At 50.5% G+C, this 23,358-nt stretch overlaps 1 protein-coding gene across 3 annotated transcripts in view; it reads left to right on the top strand.

Moving 5' to 3' along the window:
* Positions 1 to 23,358, top strand: part of Htt (huntingtin) — a 141,065-nt gene that overhangs the window by 110,168 nt on the left and 7,539 nt on the right. For 2 of the 3 annotated variants that reach the window (XM_046423853.2, XM_058572449.1), the window contains exons 46-61: positions 400 to 538; positions 1,316 to 1,438; positions 2,738 to 2,951; positions 3,554 to 3,699; positions 4,881 to 5,058; positions 5,999 to 6,094; positions 8,714 to 8,901; positions 10,830 to 10,956; positions 12,898 to 12,998; positions 13,816 to 13,970; positions 14,561 to 14,700; positions 15,638 to 15,720; positions 16,883 to 17,013; positions 17,145 to 17,274; positions 18,897 to 19,052; positions 21,657 to 21,847. In XM_046423853.2, the coding sequence (XP_046279809.1) occupies positions 400 to 538; positions 1,316 to 1,438; positions 2,738 to 2,951; positions 3,554 to 3,699; positions 4,881 to 5,058; positions 5,999 to 6,094; positions 8,714 to 8,901; positions 10,830 to 10,956; positions 12,898 to 12,998; positions 13,816 to 13,970; positions 14,561 to 14,700; positions 15,638 to 15,720; positions 16,883 to 17,013; positions 17,145 to 17,274; positions 18,897 to 19,052; positions 21,657 to 21,847 (2,298 nt within the window). Of the gene's footprint in view, positions 1 to 399; positions 539 to 1,315; positions 1,439 to 2,737; positions 2,952 to 3,553; positions 3,700 to 4,880; positions 5,059 to 5,998; positions 6,095 to 8,713; positions 8,902 to 10,829; positions 10,957 to 12,897; positions 12,999 to 13,815; positions 13,971 to 14,560; positions 14,701 to 15,637; positions 15,721 to 16,882; positions 17,014 to 17,144; positions 17,275 to 18,896; positions 19,053 to 21,656; positions 21,848 to 22,885; positions 22,979 to 23,358 lie in introns of those variants that run through there. The other variant, XM_046423854.2, reaches the window with a different exon arrangement.

Here is a 23,358-nt window from a genome sequence, read left to right as displayed (position 1 = left end):
TAAAAGTTTGTAAATACCTTGGGCCAGATCAGGTGATTCTTTTATGAAATGTCCATTTATAATGATATACGCGGCATCTTTCTGAGGGATTAAATGGAAGAGTTTGTGTACTTGGATCTTAGATGATCTTTTGCTTATATTAATAATGCCTTCATTAATTGTCACACCTTTTGTTGCCTGTTACAAGATATAAGTGAAAGTTTGTGGTGTAAGCTGTGGTAATTAAAGGATCAGGGCCTCTGTTTGCTCTGTGGCCTGCTGTGGCCTGCGGTGAAGAGGAAGTCTGAGCAGAGTGCGTATCACCTTAAGGAGCCACTACGTCCCTTCCTTATGTGCTTCCAGAACCTAACAGACTAGAAGGCAAACCTCACTGCAGTTTCATTTCTGTTTGTGTTTCAGACACCAAAGGCTCTATTCCCTGCTGGACAGATTCCGTCTGTCCACTGTACAAGACTCTCTTAGCCCCTTGCCCCCAGTCACCTCGCACCCCTTAGACGGGGATGGACACATGCCATTGGAAACAGTGAGTCCAGACAAAGTAAGTGTCTATGTCCTTATGTAGTGCTCTTGCACACGGAGGCACTGACACCTCTGTTTACCTGTGTCAAGTGTAAAGTGTTCAGGGGCTCAGTGTATGCAGGTCATGCTGATGCTTGGCCTTGGCAGCTCTGATCGGGGACTGGGGTGGAGACATTTGGGAACCTTTAAAGCCCTAACGAGAGAGGCTACACTGACATGGGATTCCTATGGCAGGAGGTCGACCGTAGCCTCCCTCCTTGTTCCAACACCTTCTCCTTCCTGTGAATTGACACCAGCCCTGGTGTGTTGTCATTACTTCATCACTCACCTCAGAGTTAGGGACCAACTGGGGACTTGGGAGAGATAAGCTGAGATCTCAAAAACCAGCACCCGAGTGGAGGGAGACGCAGGTTCTGTCCTGCACTCTTAGGCTGTCTTTCTTCTCAGCCCTGGCTGCTGGGGAGAGTTGAGCGAAGCAGATACTCAGTGACGGTTTGTGCAGTGTCAGGGAGTGGGCAGAGGGGAGGGTCGCTAGCCCTCAGTACTTCTGCTGAGTTTGCAAGGACTACTGGAAGTTGTTCAGGTGGAGGGGAGAAGGTGAGTGTCCCAGCAGGAGCAGCAACTGTAAAGGAAAGTGTCCCAGCAGGAGCAGCAACTGTGCTTTGGCAAGCTGCAGACACAGGGTACGCTGGCAGCCCGTGAGGCCAGCCTGGGGCCTAGTGTAACCAAGGCTCAGTCCAGCCCAGGGGAGCAGAAGCCTCTGGGTGCCTGTCTGACCACATTTTTATCTTCCCAGGACTGGTATATTCGCCTTGTCAGGTCCCAGTGTTGGGCCAAGTCAGACACCGCGCTGCTAGAAGGTGCAGAACTAGTGAATCGCATTCCTGCCGAAGACATGAGCAGCTTCATGATGAGCTCGGTGGGCGAGCAGCGGGAAGTGGGAGCTCTCTAGCTTGTGCTTGGTTTCTCTCAACTTCATGCAGCTGACTAACTGCAGCACAGAGGGGACTCTCACCCAGAATGGGACAGTGCTGGGGTGGGCACTCTTCAAGATGGGAGCCAGAGTTTTTTCAGCTAAATTAGAATCAAAGAGGAATGTGGTTTTTAACTTGCCTTACGTGCATTTAAAGGAAATGTGTGTGTCCACAGACTGCAGTCAGGTCATCATTGGTGCCATAATGCTGTGCTATTTGCGAAATTGACCTTTAGTGGTAAAGCTCCCCCCAACTCCACGTAAAAGAGCTACAGTGAAAAATCAACAAAAGACTTGGTCCAAAATCAGTTTACTACAGTTCAATTTATCTTAAAATCTATGCAGTCAAAGCTGATTTACTGAATGATGAATTTGCTTAGTGACCAAATTTATTGGATTTTCCGAATTTGCTAATTGGCCTTTTAACAGCTTTAAAGGTTCTGGCTACAAACTACAAGAATGTTGGGTTTTAGGCACTGCTCATGAAATACATTTTTCTGAATATTAAACTAAGATTGATGTTCTACCTGAATAATTAGACCCCCCTATCCTTAAATGGCTAAAAAGAAGTTAATAAAACACACAGTACGAATTACTGAATGAAATGCTCTTTTTCCAAGCACCACTTGGCATTTCTGTGCCCCTCTACCCTATACAAGCTGCCTTTGCACATCTTTTGCAAACTGCAGGAGTGCTTGGTACTGCACTGATTTCTTGGATGGCACATTAGTCTTGATGTTGTTGTTTTTTATCAATTAAAATTTATACCCTAGCTGAGCACAAAGGCACATGCATGTAATCCCAGTGACTTGGGAGGCTGAGGTAGGAGAGTAGCAAGTTCAAGGCCAGCCTGGGCAACTTAGTGAGGCCCTAAGCAACTTAGTAGGACCATATCTCAGAATAGGGGGGGTGCGGGGGGACAGGAAAAAAAAAAAACTTAAAAAGGTATGGGAACTTAGCTTAGTAGTAAAGTATCCCTAGATTCAATCTCTAGCATCACCCCCTAAAAAATAAATAAATAAAGTACCCCAAAGAGACCAGAAATACATTTTACTGAGCAAAGGTTGAATGGAATTGTTCTTATATTTATAATAGATATATATTCTTAAAGCATTCCTTGTGGTATATTAATCTGTATTACCTCAAAAACACTTGTGTTGACTTTGATTTTTTTGGTTTTCTTGCCTAGTTGAAAGCATATAATCTTTGCTATGGTTTGTCTAACCTTCACTGCTCTGATTTCAGGAGTTCAACCTAAACCTGTTGGCTCCATGTTTAAGCCTTGGCATGAGTGAAATTGCTGGTGGCCAGAAGAGTCCCCTTTTCAAAGCAGCCCGGGGAGTGACTCTGGACCATGTGACCAGCATCGTTCAGCGGCTTCCTGCTGTCCATCAAGTCTTCCAGCCCTTCCAGCCTGCAGAGCCCACGGCCTATTTGAATAAACTGAACGATCTATTTGGTAATTTTAAATAAAAACTTGTTTTATTTTTAAAAAGTGTTGCAGGGCCAGCTAAGTGTTTTGCACCAAGCAAGTATACAGACAGCACTGCTGATCAAAAGTCAGCTCAGTTGCAAAGTGTTTGCTTTGCATTTGCAAAGCCTTGGATTCGATCTCCAGTTCCAAAAAAACAAACAGTAACTGGAGGGCTGGGTTGTGGTTCAGTGGTAGAGTGCTTGCCTAGCATGTATAAGGCCCTGGGTTTGATCTCCAGCACCATAAAAAATAAAGGTATTGTGTCTGTCTACAAATAAAAAATATATATATTAAAAAAAATAGCTAGAGAACAGCATCAGTGTTCAATAGCTTTAAAATTTTTTTCTGTGCACTTGCCACTTAGCTTCTTGTGGGTATTAGTCAGTGTCCCAGGTGTTTCAGGAAGACTGGGTGGTCCCTCAGGGAAGTGCACATGCAGAACCACGTGCAGTCATGGGCGTGTTGCAGGTGTGCCACCTGGATGGGACATCTGGAGCGCTTTTCAGACCTCACAGAATTGTTTGGCTGCTTCTGAAAGTGAAGGGCTATGCAGGGTTGCAGCTGCCCATGGAGGTCTCTTGTTTCAGGGGATACTGCATTGTACCAGTCCCTGACCACACTGGCCCGGGCCCTGGCACAGTACTTGGTGGTGATCTCCAAAGTGCCTGTCCATTTGCAACTTCCTTCTGAGAAGGAGAGGGACACGGTAAAGTTCGTGGTGATGACCATGGAGGTAAGAGCAGCTCCAGAATTTGCTGTGGGGAGGGAACGTGACTAGCACTAAGAATGAGGCCGTTCTGTTTAAACCAAGAGCTCTGAGCAGTCTGGTTGGCTCCTCCCATCCTCATGAAGTCAGCGCCTATCTTCAGGTCCTGTTTGCCTGACCTCACCAAGTGCCTTCACCCCTCACTGCACTACTTCCCCAGGGACCATGGAGGTCAGCAAGATGCTTTCTCATCCTTGTGCTGCAGACCTAATGTGTACCTGAATTTTTAACAATTTGGACAGTGTGTTGCATCTTAAACCAGTCAATAAATCAGGGTGTTTCAGGCATAGGGCAAACATTATCCCCTAAAGTATGTATGCCCTCTGGGCACATTGCCTTTCCGTACCACTGCCTATCTCCCTCAGGCACCAGAGATTGGCCATCCTAAGCAAGGAGCTGCCATCTCACACAAGGAAAGGGCTATCCCAACGGGATGCATGCGTCAGTCATGAAGCAGTGAGGAAGTACCACTCTGAGACAGGCTGAGTCAGGTGGTCCACAACACCATCCTTAGCCTAAAGGGAGGCTAAAAAGCAGAAGGAGCTTGCAGTATAGACAGTAGCACCAGGCATACCTGTGCCTCGTGTGTAGGACAGAGCACTACACCTGCATCTTTGCATTAGGTTCTCACACTAACCCTGTGTAATGGGCTCTTTATGCCCAATTCACAGATGAAGAGAGCAAGGCTTGGAGAGGGTCAGGGACTTAGCCAGGCTAGCCCAGCATTTGAATATAGGTCCTGCTGTTCCTATAACCCACCCCTTCAACTTAGCTTCATGACTGACAGGTAAGATCTGTGCTGCAGAGGCCCTGGAGAAGAGCCTCTGTCCAGAGATGCCAGGGCCCAGGAGAGGTTGCTAGAGGCACTCACGGCCCTGAGGGAAAGACATGTGCAGAAAGGTGTGGGTACTCTGGAAGAGGGAGCTAGGAACTTTGAGGGGTAGGCAGGTCAGGATTAAATGTAGGGAGTAGAGGATGGCAGCCTGGGAATAGCTGGGCCAGTTCCGTCCTTCCAAGGTCTTCTGGACTCCTGGCCTCTTGGTGTTTGCTCTGTCCCCCCCCCCCCCATCATGAATGGCACTGCCTGCCTGAGGCCCTGGAGGCAGGAAGAACCGGGTGGATGTTCTCTGACACATGCTTCCCTTTAGGCCCTGTCGTGGCATCTGATCCACGAGCAGATCCCTCTAAGTCTGGACCTCCAAGCAGGGCTGGACTGCTGCTGCCTGGCCCTGCAGCTACCTGGCCTTTGGAGTGTGATCTCCTCCACAGAGTTTGTGACCCACGCCTGCTCCCTCATCCACTGCGTGCGATTCCTCCTGGAAGCCAGTGAGTCCATGTCCCAGCAGTGTATCTGCTCTTTAATGTTTTTACTTTGTGCCAACTATTTACATGAGCTAAGTAAGACTTGGGGTAAAGAGGTGGGTCTCTGTCTCTTCACCTCTAGAACCTAAGCATCTACACTAGAATCAAGTCACATTTGCTATTCTAACCATTTTGTTTAGATTTTGGATTTGAAGCTTTCAGAAAAATGCTTCTAAGCTTCACGTGCCTGTGATCTCTGGTCTTAGTGGACCATGTCATGTTTTTAGCCCTAAGTGATTGTAAGATTAGTAAGATTATATTCAAAAGATGATTGTCTCCTGTTAGAGTTGAATGCATATTTCTATATACTGCATTGTAACACTAATATATCCTAAAATAAAAGCAATTCATCCTTTTCAAGGAATAGTATTCTTAACAAGGAGTCATTAGCTAAAATTTTTTAAAAATTGGGCATTACAGTTTACATGTTGGAGGGTGTTTTGAAGTTTTGTATTTTCAAATTAAACGTTGTAGAGTGGTGTTTTGATGTTCCATTGTTTAAATTGTTTTCATCTGTGCATTTGTAGTCAACTTGGAAACAGAGATCCAGGGATTAATTTTTAAAAGCCAGGCTTCTTGGGGTTCGATTAATGATGCTTTCAGTAACAGTGAATCATGGACAGTTCGATAAAATCCTTCAGGGCAGAGACGCAGACAGCACAGTGGACTGAAATCTGAGTGTAGGAGCACAAGTTCTTGCACATACACAATCAGCCAGGAGACTGGCAGTTACCTGTGCTGTCAACTGGCATTTTCTATTTGACTAACATCAGTTCTAGAACTCTAGGCCTCATGTGACATAGTCCACCACTGAATTCTTAGAGGGTGCACAGATGTGAAGATTTGAGTAGGAAGGAAGAATAAAAGTGTGTGGAAATCCTTATCTCTTCTGCTGTGATTTTAGTTGCAGTGCAGCCTGGAGACCAGCTTCTTAGTCCAGAAAGCAGGACCACTACTCTGAGGACTGTCAGAGAGGAAGAAGTAGATTCAGACACACAGAGTAAGTCTTAGAACCTGTTTTTGTTGTTGTTGTTTTTTAAACCTGTGTTCCTTTGGGGTCTTGAAATTGGTTCACAAAAGAGACTTGTAAATGGAAAATGTGGACTCTAAAAATGCTTAAACTTGCCCTTGCTCATTCCTGAATTTCAAGGGGGGTTGAGTCGTTGCTGTGCACATACTCTTCACTCTTTCCTCTGTCTCAGCCCCTGTGCCTCCTCTGGCTGTCTGACCTGTCCAGCCTGAGTTCCCCCCAGTCTACACCCTTTCACACAGCCAGGTTTGCTTCCACCTGAGAATCCCCCATCTCAGCACTGGCATATAACTGCGGTTACTCTGAGCTCTTGAGGGTGGTGACTGCACTTCCTTCTCTTGTGTTCCCAGAGTAAAAACTTGGCCAGTTGGCTTCAGGTGGTCAGCAAATGTTAGTTGATTGATAAATGGATCAAGAGGAATACCAAGGAACTTGAATTTAGTGGGCATGCCCATGGAGTTTACTGTGACCCAAGTGTGTTACCGCCATCTTAATTTGGTGGGTTTTTCAAAGAACATTCCTGCTCTCTACAGAGAAGTGTCAAAATTGTCCTCATTTAAAGCTCTCCTGGGTCAGACATGTGCCACAACTTTTCATGTCCCTCTCTCCTGATTCTTGGGCAGCTGTTTTACTGTGACCATGGTAGCAAGGCTGTTGGGGAGGAAAACATTCTGGCCAAGTGACTCCTTGCTCTCCCAGCCTTCAGCTTCTGAGCCCTTAAGCTCTCATAGTCCAGGAACCAATGGGAATGCCACCTGTGCATCCTGTCCCCCAAGGATGGGAAGATCGGCTTCTGGGCCACTCTTCCTGGACTGCCAGGTGTCCTATTCCTGCTCCCTGCTGCAGAAGCAGGCCTTGTGCGATGGACACAGTGGTTCCTAGTTACAGAGCCTCACCGCTGGTTCCCCATGTGGGGTTTTGTAATTGCATAATGACCCAGAAGCAGTGCTGGGTCAAAACCAGCCAAACTCTTCTCTGTTTTTTTGTCTTAAACTCTGGTTCCTGTGGCCTTTGTGATTGCAGGGTTTCTCATTGCGCCTGAGAAGGGGGAGGTACCCGCCTCTCCAGCTTGGCTCTTTTCTGGCAGAGCAGCAGCACAGGCCACTTCCTCTGTGCTTTTGCAGTGAGGCTATAAGATAAGACTGGGGAATTCAGCCATGTAGAGTACCTGGAGCAGCCACAGCCCTGTTGTGAGTGCTCAGCCGATATCTCCGTGATTTCCGTGACAGTTTGAATTCCCACAGTGGTGCAGACTTTCCAGAGCCCAGTCAGAGCTAGCAGACTCCGAGGCTGATGCATGGTTAGTTTGGGTTAATATAATTGTGTACATTCTCCATGGCCCTCTTTAGGAGGGTTCATTTAATCCCAGCCAGAGAAGGAAGCTAAGTTTTTTATCACCCCCACAGTTTGATACTTCTTGAAGATTGTCCAGTAAATATTAATGCCAGCCTCATTTCTTATTTCTTAAGGCCAATAAAACCTTTTTTTTTTTTTTTTGTATCAGGAAGTTGCCTAAATTTGATTGTAATGGGCCATGGGTAATATTCATCTTGTACACATTTATCAACTTAACAAAACACTTTTTAGTCCTACACTTTATGTCAGACTCAAGGTAAATGTGAACCGTCTCTGCCCCCAGGTCTTGGCAGCTGCCTGAGGTTCTTACCTGAGGTCAGAAACTTTCCTCAGCACTTTGCCTCTGGCGTTCCTATAGGAACTCACCCCATCCATGCAGCAGACTTGATCATAGCATGGTTCTTGGCAGCCTTGCTAGGGACATCACATCACACCCATGTCCCGCGTGGGCTGTGGAAATGGGGTTTCCTTTGATGGAACTGGCTGAGAAATAAAAGCTAAGAGAAATTAAACGGAAAAAAAAAAAAAAACTACAGAACACAAAGTAATTTCAAGAGTTGGGGCAAGGACGGGCAAGCCAGTCAGACAGGTCGAGCTTCTAGACTATGGCAAAATGGAGTTTGCGCCTGCTTTATTTATATCGGGAAACATCAAAGGCCTTCCATAGAACGTTCTTCACCAAAAAGGTTAAAGGTGGGCTGTTCAGTTCCTAACAGGCCACACCCACCTCTGGAGGGATCTTCCTAGCAAAGCAGAGGTAAAGGTCACGTGCACTAGGCAGTCTATTGCTGTGGGAGAGCCAAGGTTTGCAATGCCAACCCAAATCTCCCTGGCTGCAATATTGAGAGAAGACCCTCATGTAACTCATGGGTGGCTTCCTGCAGTCACAGGTCCTGCGAAAGCCAGAGGGCAGGGGAATTGTTCTGAGGGAAGTCAAAGCTGAGCAGCCACGTGGTGGCTTTAGATGTTGCAAGCCAGTGCAGGAAGGCTGGGGACATGGCAGGACTGAGGTTCAGACGCATTGCCATGGTCCTGGTGGGAATGGAGAGCATTGCGTGGTTGAGAAACATGTTAAAGAGGTAGAACCTATAAGCCTTCGGCAATTGACTCAAAGTCCAGGTGGTCTGAGCAGCGCTGCTCGGCTTGCAACTCATCCATGGGGCACACAGGGAAGGGCGGCAGAGTCAGAGTGTGTTTTAACGGAGTCCTTTCTTGACCACGTCACCTGTGTAGATCCCAAGTATATCACCACAGCCTGTGAGATGGTGGCGGAGATGGTGGAGTCCCTGCAGTCAGTGCTGGCCCTGGGCCACCAGAGGAACAGCAGCGTGCCAGCATTTCTCACAGCAGTACTCAAGAATATCGTGGTCAGCCTGGCCCGCTTGCCCCTGGTCAACAGCTACACACGCGTGCCCCCCTTGGTGAGTTTGGCTGTGCCTTTGCCAAAGACAAAAGTAGAGTGTGCAGGCAGCCCTGGGGCCCAGGCCTTCAGAGGTTGGGCATGGACATCTCTGGCACTCCCTTGCAAGGCCAGAGTGTCTCACTGAGTGTGGTTGTGACGCTCTGTTGTCCTTGGACGTAGTGCACATAGCAGTTGTTAGTAGAAGCACTGGGTTTCCTGAGATGGCTGAGGCGCCATCTCATTAGACAGGATCTCTGCCCCCTGATTGACAGTCATCCCTGGAGCTGTGTATGCACTTGGCACTGTCACAGCTGAGGTCCTGCCTTGGAAGTGCCTTTGGAACCCATTTAAAATGTATGTGCTTCAGTCTGGGGCTGTGGCTCAGTGGTAGAGTGCTTGCCTAGCACATGTGAGACACTGGTCTGATCCTCAACACCACATAAAAGAGATAAATAAATAAAATAAAGGTATTGTGTTTATCTGCAACTAAAAAAATTGTAGATGAACTATTTATTTATTTGATCCTGGAGGATCAAACCCAGTGCCTCACACGTGCTAAGCAAGCACTTTGCCACTGAGCCACATCCCCAGCCTTAAAATTAAAAAAAAAAAAAAAAAAACTAATGAAATAAAATGGATATGCTCAAAAGGGACTCTTATTGCAGGTGATAGAATGAGGTTAGCATGACAGGGATAGTTGGTGGCAGCTGAACTGACCCCTCCCAAGTGAGATTGCATCAGCAGGACCTGCTGTCATCAAGCAGGAGAGAAAGGCCAGAGCCCAGAGCCAAGGGATGTCCTTGTTTCTGCCTTGAGAAGGCCCATAGCTGCCTCTGGGGGCATAGCTTCTGCATGGGCGTGCTAGCCCTGGGGACACTGGCACCAAGAAAATGGTATGTGTTGGACTTTGAGGGATGCTGTGGAGGGTGAAGGTGTTTGGAGGATCCGTTCTGTGAGTGAGTGGTGCTACCTGGCGGTTTGGAAGCACTTGGGCATCCAGGAAAAATGCAGGAGAAGCAGCTATGGTGGCTGTGCAGGGTCAGCCCCAGCCCCCTCATGCAAGCAGCCCTCCTGGGATTGTGGGCGTGTGATTCTGAAGTAGTGCTGTTCCTTTAGAGGGATGGAATAGGAAGTCACAGTCCAGAGGTCATCCACCCACCAGGCACTGCACTGCAGTTAAAACTCCAGCAAGAGCTGTTGTCCACTCCCTGAAAAGTCCTGGTCAGGGTGCAGCTAGAGCAGGTGCAACAAGACCCCTCTCTGGACATGCTCCCAGGAGGGCTTTCTAGTATTCACATGGTTTGGCTGGCCGAGTCAGAGCCCTCTCTGCCCTCACACCAATGGGCTAAGGGGAGAGATGTGGAGTGGGCTTTGGTGTGGGGCTCCCTTGAGTCCTCTGCGGCTGAATTGGTCCTGCTGCTGGGACAGCATTGGGTCTGCTTCAGGGATTCCTCTGTGGAGTGCTTGTCCAAGCACCTAAGGACAAAAAGCAGGACTTCCTGAGTTTACTGAGATGGGCGGTGTGGTGGTTTTGTGCCTGTTGCTAATACATATTCATAGGAGGCAGGACTTTGTTAATGTTGCTCGTACTCTCACCTGTCTAACATACCTGGGTGTGGGGTCCCTCTGATGTCCAACCACCACAACCAGCATCTCCAACAGGGAACATGACTGTGGCATGCACCAGCCAGGCGGGGTGTGCAGGCAGTGGCACGGACAGTGGTGGGCCTGGTCCAGGGAGGGCAGGGTGGAGTGGGAATGGGAGGCACATTTGGTGCAGAGGGGTCCTGGGGCGAGGGGATGAGAGCTCCTCTGGGGAAGGCCATGGGCCCACTCTGGGAAGGTCTGGTGGGCTTAGCTGGGAGGCTCTGGAAGAAGCAGTGCTGCTCTGCTCCTCTGTGTGCCGTCCTGCTTGGCTGGTGAGGCTCTTTCCTCTCATCTTCTCAGGTGTGGAAACTTGGATGGTCGCCCCAGCCAGGAGGGGACTTTGGCACAGTGTTCCCCGAGATCCCAGTGGAGTTCCTGCAGGAGAAGGAGGTCTTCAAAGAGTTCATCTACCGCATCAACACTCTCGGTACCCCACGCCTTGCCCTGAGGGCCCAGACAGCTGGGGAGGCCCAGATAGCTGGGGAGACCCAGGCACCAGGGTTAGGGTCTTCTCACTTGATGTCAGAAAGACTCGGGGTGACAATGACAGACACCTCTGTAGAAACCCTTGGCGGTGTATGCAGAGCTTCCTGCTCTGGTGAGGAGTTGTGGATGGGAGTGCGGTGCCGGGCTTGCTGGCAGCCAGGGTAGGTAGGTGTGCACGTGGTGGGTGACAAACAGGAAGCCTTGTTCTGTCCTGGTGGTGTGCACTCAGGCCAGTGGTGGCAATGATTTTCTCAGGATGTTTTCTCATGCCCATTGGTTTGATCTTGTGTTCTCATCGATGTCATTTCCTTGTGTATAGAACCAACAGCTGAGGAATGTGATGGGCTAATAAGTCTCTGGTCCTGACCTTCCCCAGGATCCAGGATGGTTAACTGGAGGGAAGGTAGACTTGGAGTTGGCTGGCCCTGGCCACTCTGCTAATCCTCCTGGCTGCTCAGTGTGAGGCAGGTTATTTATCTTAACCTCTAGGACCCTCTGTTTTGTCATCTGTAAAATGGGGTTATGCCTATTCCATGGAATTGTTGCCAGTGTAGAAATTAATAAGAAACTGCTCTCTCAGAGCATCTCAGGAAGTGGTACGTTAGTAGTTCTGTCAGGACTCTTCCCTGCTTTCTGAAGAGCACAGTTGCTCTGCTTTTCCCGTTTTGGGGATGGAATTACCACCTGGTGGTGTGGGTATAGTCAGGAAATCAGGACTGTGCCTCCCATGGCATTTCCTGGAAAGCTCCCAGCTTGTCCTGGGTCCCTGCCTTCACCGTCAGACCTGACCCCTCCACTCCTCAGTCCCTCTGGGTCCTGCAGACTTGGTGCTTGTTCTGATTCCAGAAGGTTCTGGCAGGAGACACCTCACCATGATCTGCCCTTCACACAGCTAGAGAGCCATCACCCTGTTCTCAGGGAAACGGGAGTCACCTGCTGTCACGGAGCTTTTCTTCCTCACTTTCCTTAAAGGCTAATCTCAGGCAGCCTCCCCTGCCCCTTTCCCAGTGCCAGCTTCTGGTCCTCCTGGGCGGCCACACCCAGAGCACCCATCAGATCCACGGGACCAGGCCAGCTCTGTCATTTTTCCAGGGAACCTGCCTTTGCTGTATGCACATGGTTGTCAGGGCACAAGTGTCCCACATGCCAGGTTTGCCAAGGAGGGCCTGGTGGTTGGTTCTCCAGTTGTCCTTCTCTCCCTACCTGGCACCTGTGCACTTCAGGCAAGGGCTGTGGCTCTCCTAAGGACACAGTGGCAAACAGTCCCAGAATCAGCCATTTGTTGGATTAGGCTGTGTGTCACTGGTGGGTGAGGCCAGACAACAGCCTCTCTGATGGGTTCTGCTGGGTGCTAGGGTGTGCCCGACCACCACGGGCTTTTCTGATCCATCTTCTACACACAAAAAAACAGTTGCTGTAACTCAGCCTTAACAGCTTTATTGAGACAGAATTCACACACCGAGTTGAAGATCTGTGGGTCTGTCTGCAGCAGCGTGGCCATCTGCACCTCCTCAGTCAGACTGGAGAAGAGAACGCCTGGGGAGCAGAAGTGGCCAGCCCACTCAAGCATGACCTACCTGGACGATCCTTCACTTTCACTGCCCCCACGTGGGGGTTTGGAGTGGAGAGGGCTCCGGGGCTGAGTGTGGCCTGTGGTCCTCGCCTAGAGTTTGATTTTAGACAGCCTAGCTGACTTCTGTGTGCTGGAGTGTTCTTGTTGGTAAAATGGGGGGAAAAAAAACATTTTCTACCTTGTAGAATTATCTGAGGAGTTTTAAAAAGTTACTGTATGTGCCTGTCAAGGTTAGTGCTGTTATCCGCGTAACCCTCCACACGTGTGAGAAGTGGGTGACGCTGTCTAAAGTAGCTCTTGCATTCCCAGGGTGGACCAGTCGTACACAGTTTGAAGAAACTTGGGCTACCCTCCTTGGTGTCCTGGTGACCCAGCCCCTTGTGATGGAACAGGAAGAGAGCCCACCGGAGGTAAGGCTGCCGTGAATGAGGGGCTGCAGGTATAGCCGCTCCTCACTGTCTGGTGTGGACAGATGTTCCAGAGCAAGAGCACATCTCCCCAAGGTGCGAGATCCATGGCCGCTATGGCTGGTGCCTTTTATTACAGTGCATTCCACATAAAGGATCAGTAAGATTGTGTCCTTTAGTGGAAGTATCTTCGAGTTCTGTTTATTTATCAATATCCAGAGGAGTACAAGTTGAATTAAAATGAAATAAGGTCCTTAATCTAGGCCCTATGCATGCACCTGGTTTCTTTTTCTAATTATTCTGCAGAGGTTGTGTTCAGCTTTTGGAAGGTGAATTTCGTTAGCTTCCTGTGACATGGATAACAGCCATGCTGTGGTAAAACAGAACCTGAGGGATGACGATCATGGGTGTGACCCTTGGTTCTGGAGGAAGATGTGCTATGAGCTTGCAGAAAGGATAGTTCAGATTCATCTCTAGACGCTAACAGGTTGTCTTATGAAGTGCCCCTAAAAGTAGTGAGGGCCTTTAAGGAAAGTTTCTTTTAAAAAAATTCATATTTGGAGTTTTGTGCTCATAGGAGACCTTACTTTGAAAAATAGACATTTGTCCATTAGTTTATTCCAAGGCACAGATTTATGGAGGTGCTGCCCCCTGCCAGGTGAACTTCGTAAGACAACAGATCCTGGCTGGGGGGGAGCCATTTCCCTCCACTCCTCCCTCCTAGGCCATGTGGCCTGCAGACAGTGTGTGAAGTAGAGGCAGAGTTGGTTGTGGTGTCTCACTGTCCCATTGTTGATGTGTGGACTGTCCATCCATCCAGGAGGACACAGAAAGGACCCAGATCCACGTCCTGGCTGTGCAGGCCATCACCTCCCTGGTGCTCAGTGCAATGACTGTGCCTGTCGCTGGCAACCCAGCTGTGAGCTGCTTGGAGCAGCAGCCCCGGAACAAGCCCCTGAAGGCTCTTGATACCAGGTTTGCCTGAGTTCTCATGTGTCCTGTATCCCACTGTGGGGGACAGTGAGGTACCCCTTCCTCAGGGACCATCAGTCTTCCCCAGCTCTTTTCTTTGTTGCTGGAATTGAAACAACTTTGCATGTGGACCTGGCACAAGTAAGCAGATCCAAATAATTTCTTGCCCAGCAACAAGTTCAAAATTTGACTTGGAATTATGGGGGCCTTTGGGATGTTTAAGGGCAATGTCTGGCAAGACAGGAATGAGCCCCTGCCTAAAGGTATATGGACAGGAATGACTTATCAAGTGGGCTCACTTGCTCCTGTGCTGTTTCTGAAAGCAAAGTGGAGAGGAGGTCCTAGGGGTTTTAACCTGTAGGATTCTGAAGGACGCAAGATGGTTGGTGTTTGGGGTTTTTTGTGGGGGGGGTGGGTACTGGATTTGAACCCAGTTGCTGAGATGCATCCCTAGCCTTTTTTTATTTTGAAACAGGGTCTAAGTTGCAGAGGCTGGCTTGAACTTGACATCCTTCTGCCTCAGCCTCCTGAGTTGCTGGGATTCCAGGCGTGCACCAGCAGCAAAATGTTCTTTACTTTTGTCTAAACTTTAGGTTTGGAAGGAAGTTGAGCATGATTAGAGGGATTGTGGAGCAGGAGATTCAAGCAATGGTGTCCAAGAGAGAGAATATCGCCACCCATCACCCATACCAGGCCTGGGATCCTGTCCCTTCTCTGTCACCAGCTACTACAGGTATAGGAGAGGGGCGTCAAGCTAGGACTAGAGTGAGAGTGACCTGCACTTCAGCATGCCTCCCGTGCTGTATGCTGAGTGTGCTGCATGCACTTGCAAGTAGGAGTCTTGTTCAAGCCCAGGAGAGTTTCAGTCTTAAGGAAATAATGAAATCTAGAAGAGAACTGGAAGCATCATCTCTTGCCATTTGAGTTGTGGGAAGCCAAGAGTTCTCAAGGCTGGAAGACTGGCAGCTTGCATAAAATTTAAAAGCCAAATTAGCTGGTCGCATTTAAAAAATCAGTAGTTATGTCTGACTGATCCATATCTCCAGCTCCTCATGAGAAACCCAATGTGTAGGAGAGTGTGTTCCTGCTGCCCCATGGCTGGTTTCCCTGGTCTCAGTGCCCCACTGTCCCGGGCTCTGTGCTGTGCTCCTCAGGCATACACTCCACCTCGGCCTGCCAGTGACAAACACTGTAGTAGTTTGTCATCGTGGCTTAAAGGAGAGGAGAAGTTTGGGGGTTTGTTGTTGTTTTCAGTTTGTCTTGTTGTTAATGCCTGGTTTTGTTGAACAAGCAGTACTTTAGCTTTGCAGTCCCTTCATATGTTAGTCAGAGCTGTAAGTACCTTGAAGGCTTTATTTAGAAGTGGCAGAAGAGAGCAGGTCCTGGGAGAGGTGGCCCCAGGAGTGGAGGAGAAGCATATGCTTCTGGAGGAAAACAGGTTGCACCATGGAGAGGCTGTGAGACACAGAGCTGGCCTGGGATTAGCTAGGGCAGTACTGTGTATTACAGAGAAAAAGCCATACTCCAGTTTGCCCCTAGCCTGCCAGCTTATAAATGACAGGGCTGTCCTGACAGTGACTTGGGTGGCACCTGCACGGGCAGCAGTGGGGTTAGCACCAAGTGGCCCTGCAGCCTGCACTGCCTGGTGTTCCCACGCGGTTGCTTCACAGGTGCCCTCATCAGCCATGACAAGCTGCTGCTGCAGATCAACCCCGAGCGAGAGCTGGGCAACATGAGCTACAAGCTGGGCCAGGTGCGTCCCGTGTCCCCCACTCCTTACAGTCTCTTCGGCTTCCCTTGGATTCGGGCACACCCCCAGGGAAAAGTCCAATACTTTTCCTAAATGGATGGAGTTTTTCCTTTGGTTTCTATTTACATTCTTTGCTCTGAGATGTTTTAAGATGCGTTGCTTAATTACACCATGCGTGTAAAGCTACAGTGTGGTGGGGGAGGGTGGGGGATGGGGACACTTCCACGTACCTGCTGGATCAGGGAACTATGGGGCCAGCTCACTTTTCTATTCTGTCACCTTTGCAGAGAGGTTCCACCCTGAGCAGTGGTGACCGTGAAACTGTGATGTACTTTCATGGAGTGAGAGGCCTGGGCTTGCTGAGGGCCCTGGTTGTGGGTTCAGGGACACTGGCTTCATGGTCACCCTTTTCCCTCTGGCTCTGTTACAGTCAGGGCTGTGTCAGTATCCATTGTCCACAAAACTAACGTGGTGGGATTGTATCAGGGTAAAGGACAGTCGCATCCCTGCCCATCTGGGACACATCAGGTCCCAGTGTCACTGGGCCATCACCTTCCTACATGGCAGTGGAGACTTGCCCTCAAGTCTGCCTGCCCTGCCCACAGCTTGCTCACTGCAGGATGCTGGGGTCCCAGGGGTTTTCAGAGCAGCAGGCATAGCCAGGTTGGGGGTTGTGCTACGGCTCAGTAGCCACTTGTTCTGGAGCCAGGTTTCAGGATGTGAGGCTCCAGGTTCCTTCCTGCAGCAGGGTACCCTTCCTGGGGACAGTTGACTGTCTCTGCCCCGCCTCCCCCACCTGTGGCCCTCACCTTCCTGCTGCCATCTCCAAAGTAAGCACATCACTCTTTGCAGTATTGGGGCTTCTTAAATAAGCAGCTTGAACAAATGGGGTACACCACCAGGAACTGCTTGTGAGGGGCCAGGTTTGAAAGAAACTCCACGGATGGGCTTTCTGTTTCCAAATCTGCGTCCAGGCACCCCTGGGAACTGTAGCTCCTTTACCCTGCCGCAGGCCCTCGGGCTCCAGTGGCTGCAGCTCGAGGGCTCGGAGTGCGTGTGCGGAGCCAGCTGCCGTGTGCTCAGTGTTGAGAGCCCGGCTGCACTCATCCACCAGGAACCTCAGGCCTTCTGGGGTGCCAGGCTGAGGGTCCTGTGTCTGTGGCAGGTTTCCATACACTCCGTGTGGCTGGGTAACAGTATCACACCCCTACGAGAGGAGGAGTGGGATGAGGAAGAGGAGGAGGAGGCTGACGTCCCTACGCCGGCTTCTCCACCCACATCTCCAGTCAACTCCAGGTTTGCATTGGCCTTTTAGTTTTTAAAGCAGTTTGAAAATTCTACTAGTTGTTTGGTTTTGTGGTGCTTCTTGAAATGAACCTGTTATCTGTGTATGGGGAAAATATCCATCCATGTTTTATACTCTGCAGGAAGCACCGGGCTGGAGTTGATGTCCATTCCTGTTCCCAGTTTTTGCTTGAACTGTACAGCCGCTGGATCCTGCCGTCCAGTTCAGCCAGAAGGACCCCCATCATGCTCATCAGTGAAGTGGTTCGATCTGTAAGTTCACCTTCCCCATCCTTCCCTCGCAGGAGCATGTAACCAACCACACACACAGGCACTACCATGCATGTATGTACCAGACGCCGCATATATGCACAAACAGCATGCACACACAGGGACACATGTGTACCACACACACATGGTTTATAATGTCTAAGAACCTTTGAAAGAAGGGCTGGGGTTATAGTTCAGTTGGTAGAATGCTTGCCTTGCATGCACAGGGCCCTGGGTTCAAACCCCAGCACCACCAACCACCCCCACCCCCCCAAAAAAAGGAACCTTTGAAAGAGCTTTTACAGACTCTTGGCTGTAGGCTGATACCTTAGTGTTTCTGAATTGGTAAAGGGGTGGTTTTCTTCATCTGCAATCCAGAGAATGTTAATACTCTTTTATTTTGGGGGGTACTGGGGATTGAACTCACTAAGCCAAATCCCTAGCCCTTTTTATTTTGAAGCAGGGTTTCACTAAGTTGCTTAGGACCTCATTAAATTGCTGAGGCTGTCCTCAAACTTGAGATCCTCCTGCCTCAGTCCCCCAGGTGGCTGGGATCACAAGTGTATGACACTCCCTCACAGTGCACATGTGGTGAAATGTCCTTGCTTTCACTTTCCAGGTGTCTGCCCCTTCCAGGTCTGTGGCAAACAGCCCCACACTCCTGGTTCCCCCTTCTGAGAAGCACCCATTCAGAATATCTCAGATTAGGAGTCTTAGCTCTTAGGGTCACAGCTCTTCAGCTAGTGAGGACCTCAAAGGGCACTTGCTTCTGTGGATTATATCAGTATTCACAGGGTTGGCAATACAAGTTTTACGAAGTAGTTATTTAGTCCACTTTAAACAATTTTTATAAGAAATAATTTTTGAAAAGTAGTGAGTGGCTTTATTTTACATGTTTGCAAATGTCTGGTTTATTAGAAAATAGATCCTCATATCTGCTCTGCATTGAGTGTATTAGTATTGTGTAACCTCTAGAAAGTTCCACCATGCACTGAGAGAGATAAGGATGAAGTTAGTATGATCATGGGAATGGTTTTGCCTCTCAAGCCCCTAGAAAGGCTCGGGTTTCTGCGCATCCCCGTGGCCCCTTGTGAACGCTGGTCTAGATGAGTTACTGACTCCAGCCTGCCTTTGGCACCTGGCTGAGACCTAGGTGTGGTGTGAGAGCTGATTTTGGAGACAGGAATGCTTGGGAGACAAGAGAGTGGTTGCCAAAACTCACGTTTTTGAAACAGCTGATCCCCCCCCTTTTTTCTTCCTGGAGGTTTTGAGGGCTATAGGGAGGGTGTGGGGTGAGTGTCCCTCACAGGTGTGACCTTAGCTTGCCTCCATCTGTGATGTGTGTCTGGTCCACATACACAGGTGGTATCTGTGTGTGGTGTGTTTATTGTGTGGTGTGTGTAGCAGAGGCATTTTTAACAAACAAGACACTCGGGGAGGCTTTCATCCTGTGCTTTAGGTCTCCAGGTTCGCACTGAGTTCTTTTTCCAGCCAGGGCCCCTGTGGAATGCCTGTATTTTATTCTCCCATGGATGTTAGGGTGTGCCTCGCCCCCGGCAGCCTTTGGTCTGAGTTGCTCACGTTGCTCCTAGTGTAACTGTCCCCTCCTGTCCCAATGTCTCCAGCTTCTCGTGGTCTCTGACTTGTTCACTGAGCGCAACCAATTTGAGATGATGTATCTGACGCTGATGGAACTGCGGAGGGTGCACCCTTCCGAAGACGAGATTCTCCTCCAGTACCTAGTGCCTGCCACCTGCAAGGCGGCTGCTGTCCTGGGAATGGTGAGTCAAGCTGGCATAGAGGCTCCTGTGTGGAGGCCCCTTGGGCCTGCTCTGCATTGGGGCTGGTGTTGGCCAGACGTACTGAGCGTGGCCACATCCCTCATATGCCTGACCCAGGCTGCACTCCCTCTCACATGTGAGCCGCAGCTCTGGCCAGCTAGAGAGGCCTCAGTTCCTGTCAGTGCTGTCCCACAGGGCACTGTGGCGTGCATTGTGGCTGAGTGCAATTTTGGACTCCTGTACACCTTGGTTCTGTCATTGCAATAGACTGTCCGCACAAAGCCACAAGTCTGTGATGGCACAGGGACAGCACAGAGAGGGGACATGACTGGCTTCTCAGGTCTGCCTGCAGCCTGGCAGCCCCACTACTTTTCCATGTGATCTGGATCCCCTGTGCTTTTCAGCTGACGCCGTCTCCCCCTTGGGGACCTGTTGTCACCCTAACCATTAATGCCACTCCCAGAGTCTGGATCCTAGAGTCTATTCTTAGCTTTGGGCTGTCTTAGCCCATTTGTGTTGTCACAAAATACCTTAGGCTAGGTGATTTGTAAACAACAGAAATTGATTGCTCGTAGTCTGGAGTTGGGAAGTCCAAGATGAACACGCTGGCAGCGTGGTGCCTGGGGAGGGCTGTTCTCTGCTTGGCAGCAGGCACCTTCTTACTTTCCTCACGTGGAAGGGCAGACAACTCCCTGGGACTTCCTTGATAAGGACATTATCCTGATCACTGGAGCAGAGCCCCCATGACAAGTTCCTCATTCTGCGGCCAGTTTATCAGAATCCCGCCAGTGTCGTGTGACTTCCTGCCCCATGTGCCATTACCATGTAGTCCTCACTGTCCAGACCTCGAGTGCACACATGCAGGCGATTGCCTGCAGACCCGTCCCTTGTTAGAGCACAGTGCAGAGTGTCAGCACTGCCATTACCGGGAAGGATCCAGACTGTTGAAGCAGGTGTGTATTTGCTCTTTTTGTCATTTAGCATTATCCTGTAATTGTGATGTTTCTTATTCACTCTCTGGTAGCAATAGAAACTCATTTATTCAGTGGACACAAGAGTGGCCGCCATATACCAGGCACTCAAGACCCCTGGCAGGAGTACTGAGGAGGAATCCGCCAGGACTCATCCCCCACATGCCTTGAGTTCTGCTCCAGTGCCCCATCCAGTCCTGTCCAACCTGATAAAGGCACAGGACACACAGGACATTGTGGAGTCCATTCTCACCCTCCCCAACTGTGCCCCTGTAGAATCTGCCATAACTGAGCACAGAGGCTAGAGCAAGGAACAGTCTATCATAGGTAACCTTCGCCTGGGTCCTGGTGCCATGCAGGGAGCAGGAGCAGTGAGCACCTGGGTCCCCTTGAGTGAATGCGGCTCTTCAGGGCAAGTGCCCTATGGGTGCTGCTGGCTCGTGGGAGGTCCTTTCCCCCTGTGGAGCTCAGCTGCTGGGTTTGGCCTTCATCCCGGCTGTGGCTTTGTGCTCAGGCCCAGATCCCCAGCCAGTTTAAATCAGATACATCAAGTGAGTAATGATTTCCAGAACAGACCCCAGGGCAGTATGGCACATGGCCCCGGTTCCCCCTTCTGTGCACGCAAATGTTCCTCTGAGATTGAATGTGGCCGCCTGCTGCAGGGCCTCAGCCTGCTGTGTTGCTGCAGACCGCACTGCGCCCAATGCACTGTTTTCTTTACCTGCTCTTGTCAGAGCTGCAGCCCTTAGCAGAAGTGGGACTGCAGGCCTGGGTGGGAGCAATCCTCAGGAAGGTGCCACACAGTCCCAGGGGTGTGGGTGGGGACAAAAAGGAAGTGAGTGGCAGAGTGTCACCTTCCTTCAGACTGAGACCACCAGGTATAGACTTCCCCAGAGAGTGGATGGCCAGACGCCTCTTGTTGCTGTTGGTCCAGTGGAGGCCCTGAACCTGCCTCTCCTGAGGCACTGCCATTTACACTTGTCTCCACCTGCACACCTCTTGCTGTGGAGTCCTCTCTGCTGTTACTGGAGTTCCTGGTGGAGGGTGTACTGTCTAGCTGTAGAAAATACTCAGTGGAATTGATGCCATTCCGGCCAAGTTAGCATAGGGTCCCAAAACTACCCTTAGATTCATTCTAGAAGATGTCAGAGCTAAAATTTATTACAGTGAAAAACTGAAAGAAAAATCAGCAGCGGGAGAAGGCACGTTTCCAGAGTCCCCTCATGGTGGAGGCTGGGAACATGCTTGACTCCCTAGCAAGGAGCTGTGGCAACACATGTAGAAGTGCCAACCAGAGAGCCCAGGAGAGACTCAGTGTCCAGGGCGTTCACTGGGGCTGGTCCCCTGGGCACCTCGGAGGGTCCGTGCCAAACCTCCAGACTCCCAGAAGTGGGGTAGGCGTCTATGCAGACCTTACTGTCTGCCTCAACCTTACCATCTCCACAGACTGCTGGGCACAGGGGCCACCCCTGCACGCAGCCTGTTCTCAGTGGGTCTTGGCCACTCTGAGAATTCTGCTGCATGCTGGACTCCACCGTAGCATGGGGACAGCCCCCTCTTGGTTGGAGAAGTGGGCCACTGAGATGGGAGCCTTGATGTGTCTCGGGCAGCTTGTGTCTGTGCTTGTGCCCAGGACAAGGCTGTGGCAGAGCCAGTCAGCCGCCTGCTGGAGGGCACACTCAGGAGCAGCCACCTGCCCAGCCAGATTGGAGCCCTCCACGGAGTCCTCTATGTACTGGAGTGCGATCTTCTGGACGACACGGCCAAGCAGCTCGTCCCCTTTGTCAGCGACTACCTCCTGTCTAACCTCCGAGGAGCAGCCCAGTGAGTGGGGCTAGCTGGGCACAGTTTGGGAACAGGCTGAGGAAAGAGCCATGTTCTGCCTCTTGGAGGGCATGCCCAGCCCCTGGCCAGGGGCTGGGCAGAGAACTGGGTGGGTGCACTTTTCTGGGGACAGTGTCTGAGATCACTGAGATACAAGAATGGGAATGTCTTCCAAAAACTTGTGTGGATGCCCGCAATTAGATGGCATGTCCTGCCTCTGCTGCCTTTGCCCCAGCACTTGCCACACTCTTTGGTGCAGTCATCTGTTACTCCTTGGCAAGAACAGCAGTCTCATCCTCTGCCAGACTTGGCACCCTGATTGCAGCTCCCCCGGGTGGTCACCCTTTGTGGCTCTGACCTCAATCTCATGTTCCCTTAGCTTTACGTAGAGTTCAGCACAGATATGTTGCAGGACCCCATAGAAGATAGTCCAGGCATGGCACAGCACACCAGTGGTCACAGCAACTTGGGAGGCTGAGGCAGGAGGATCACAGGTTCCAAGCCAGTCTGGGAAATTTGTTGAAATCCTGTCTCACAAATGGCTGGGGGGATGTAGCTCAGTGGTAAAGCACCCCTGTGTTTAGTCCCCAGCCAAGAAAAGAAGAGAAAGAGGAGTTCATCAGAAACGTGTCCTGTAAGCCCTGGGGAAGTCTGGGGCAGAGTGTGTGCCTGCACAGGGAGCTGACTTCAGCACCTACCTCAAGGGGTGGGTCGGGTTTCATCAGGCCTAGACTCAGGGTTGAGGGCAAGAGTGAGGAGCTGAGAAGAGGGCTGGTAGGAAAAACCAACCGTCCTCTTTGACCAGAGTGCAGATTGGGCATGAGGATCAAGGGTGAAGTTAAATATGAGGTTTGGAATGCACAGTGAGGGTCTTAGACCCAATAGGTATGATGCCACGAGGGTGCAAAATTCAGACAGTGTAGAAGTGTGTGGGCAGGGACACACTGGGGCCTGGCAGGGCAGAGACCACCTCCTTCAGGCCAGAGGTGGCGCAGGCCTGTAGGGGGCCCTAGCTACCCATTGTCCTCTTGATTGCAGAGCAGGAATGCAGTCTGTACTGAGAGTTGCCAGGGCACAGAGGAGTGAGGGGCGCAGGAGCTGCAGTGTCTAGGCAGAGATGGTGAGCACTCCTGGCTTCCAGTTCCTTGAGCAGAAGGGGGAGTCCTGGGCAAAGCAGTAGAGGCAGGGCCTCCTAGTGACCGATAGGAGCATGCTGTGGGCCCCCTGAGTGTGGGTGATGGTGCAACAGCTCCCTCATTCAGTGACCACTTGTCCAGTCACAGGCCAGGGACACCTGGGAGAGCCCGTGAGTCAGTATTATGAGGTGGTGTGTGCCTCACAGGGAGAGCACTGCACCCTCAAGAGCAGGTGGGACTGCCTGGTGTGAGGGGTTCTGCAGGCCTCGCTGTGGCAGGCAGCACAGAGTGGCTTGTGTAGGACAGAGGGCTCTGTGTGCAGCCCTGGAGACGGCCCGAGTGCAGAGGCCTGGAGGGGCAAGCGTGGCCTGTAGC

Source organism: Marmota monax, unplaced genomic scaffold (genome assembly GCF_021218885.2).
Source record: "Marmota monax isolate L192 unplaced genomic scaffold, Marmota_monax_Labrador192_F-V1.1 WCK01_AAM20220418_F8-fsc00009, whole genome shotgun sequence".
In the NCBI taxonomy this organism is placed as follows: domain Eukaryota; kingdom Metazoa; phylum Chordata; class Mammalia; order Rodentia; family Sciuridae; genus Marmota; species Marmota monax.
The sequence above is the reverse complement of the archived record's forward strand: the minus strand, read 5'-3'. Positions and strand labels throughout refer to the sequence as shown.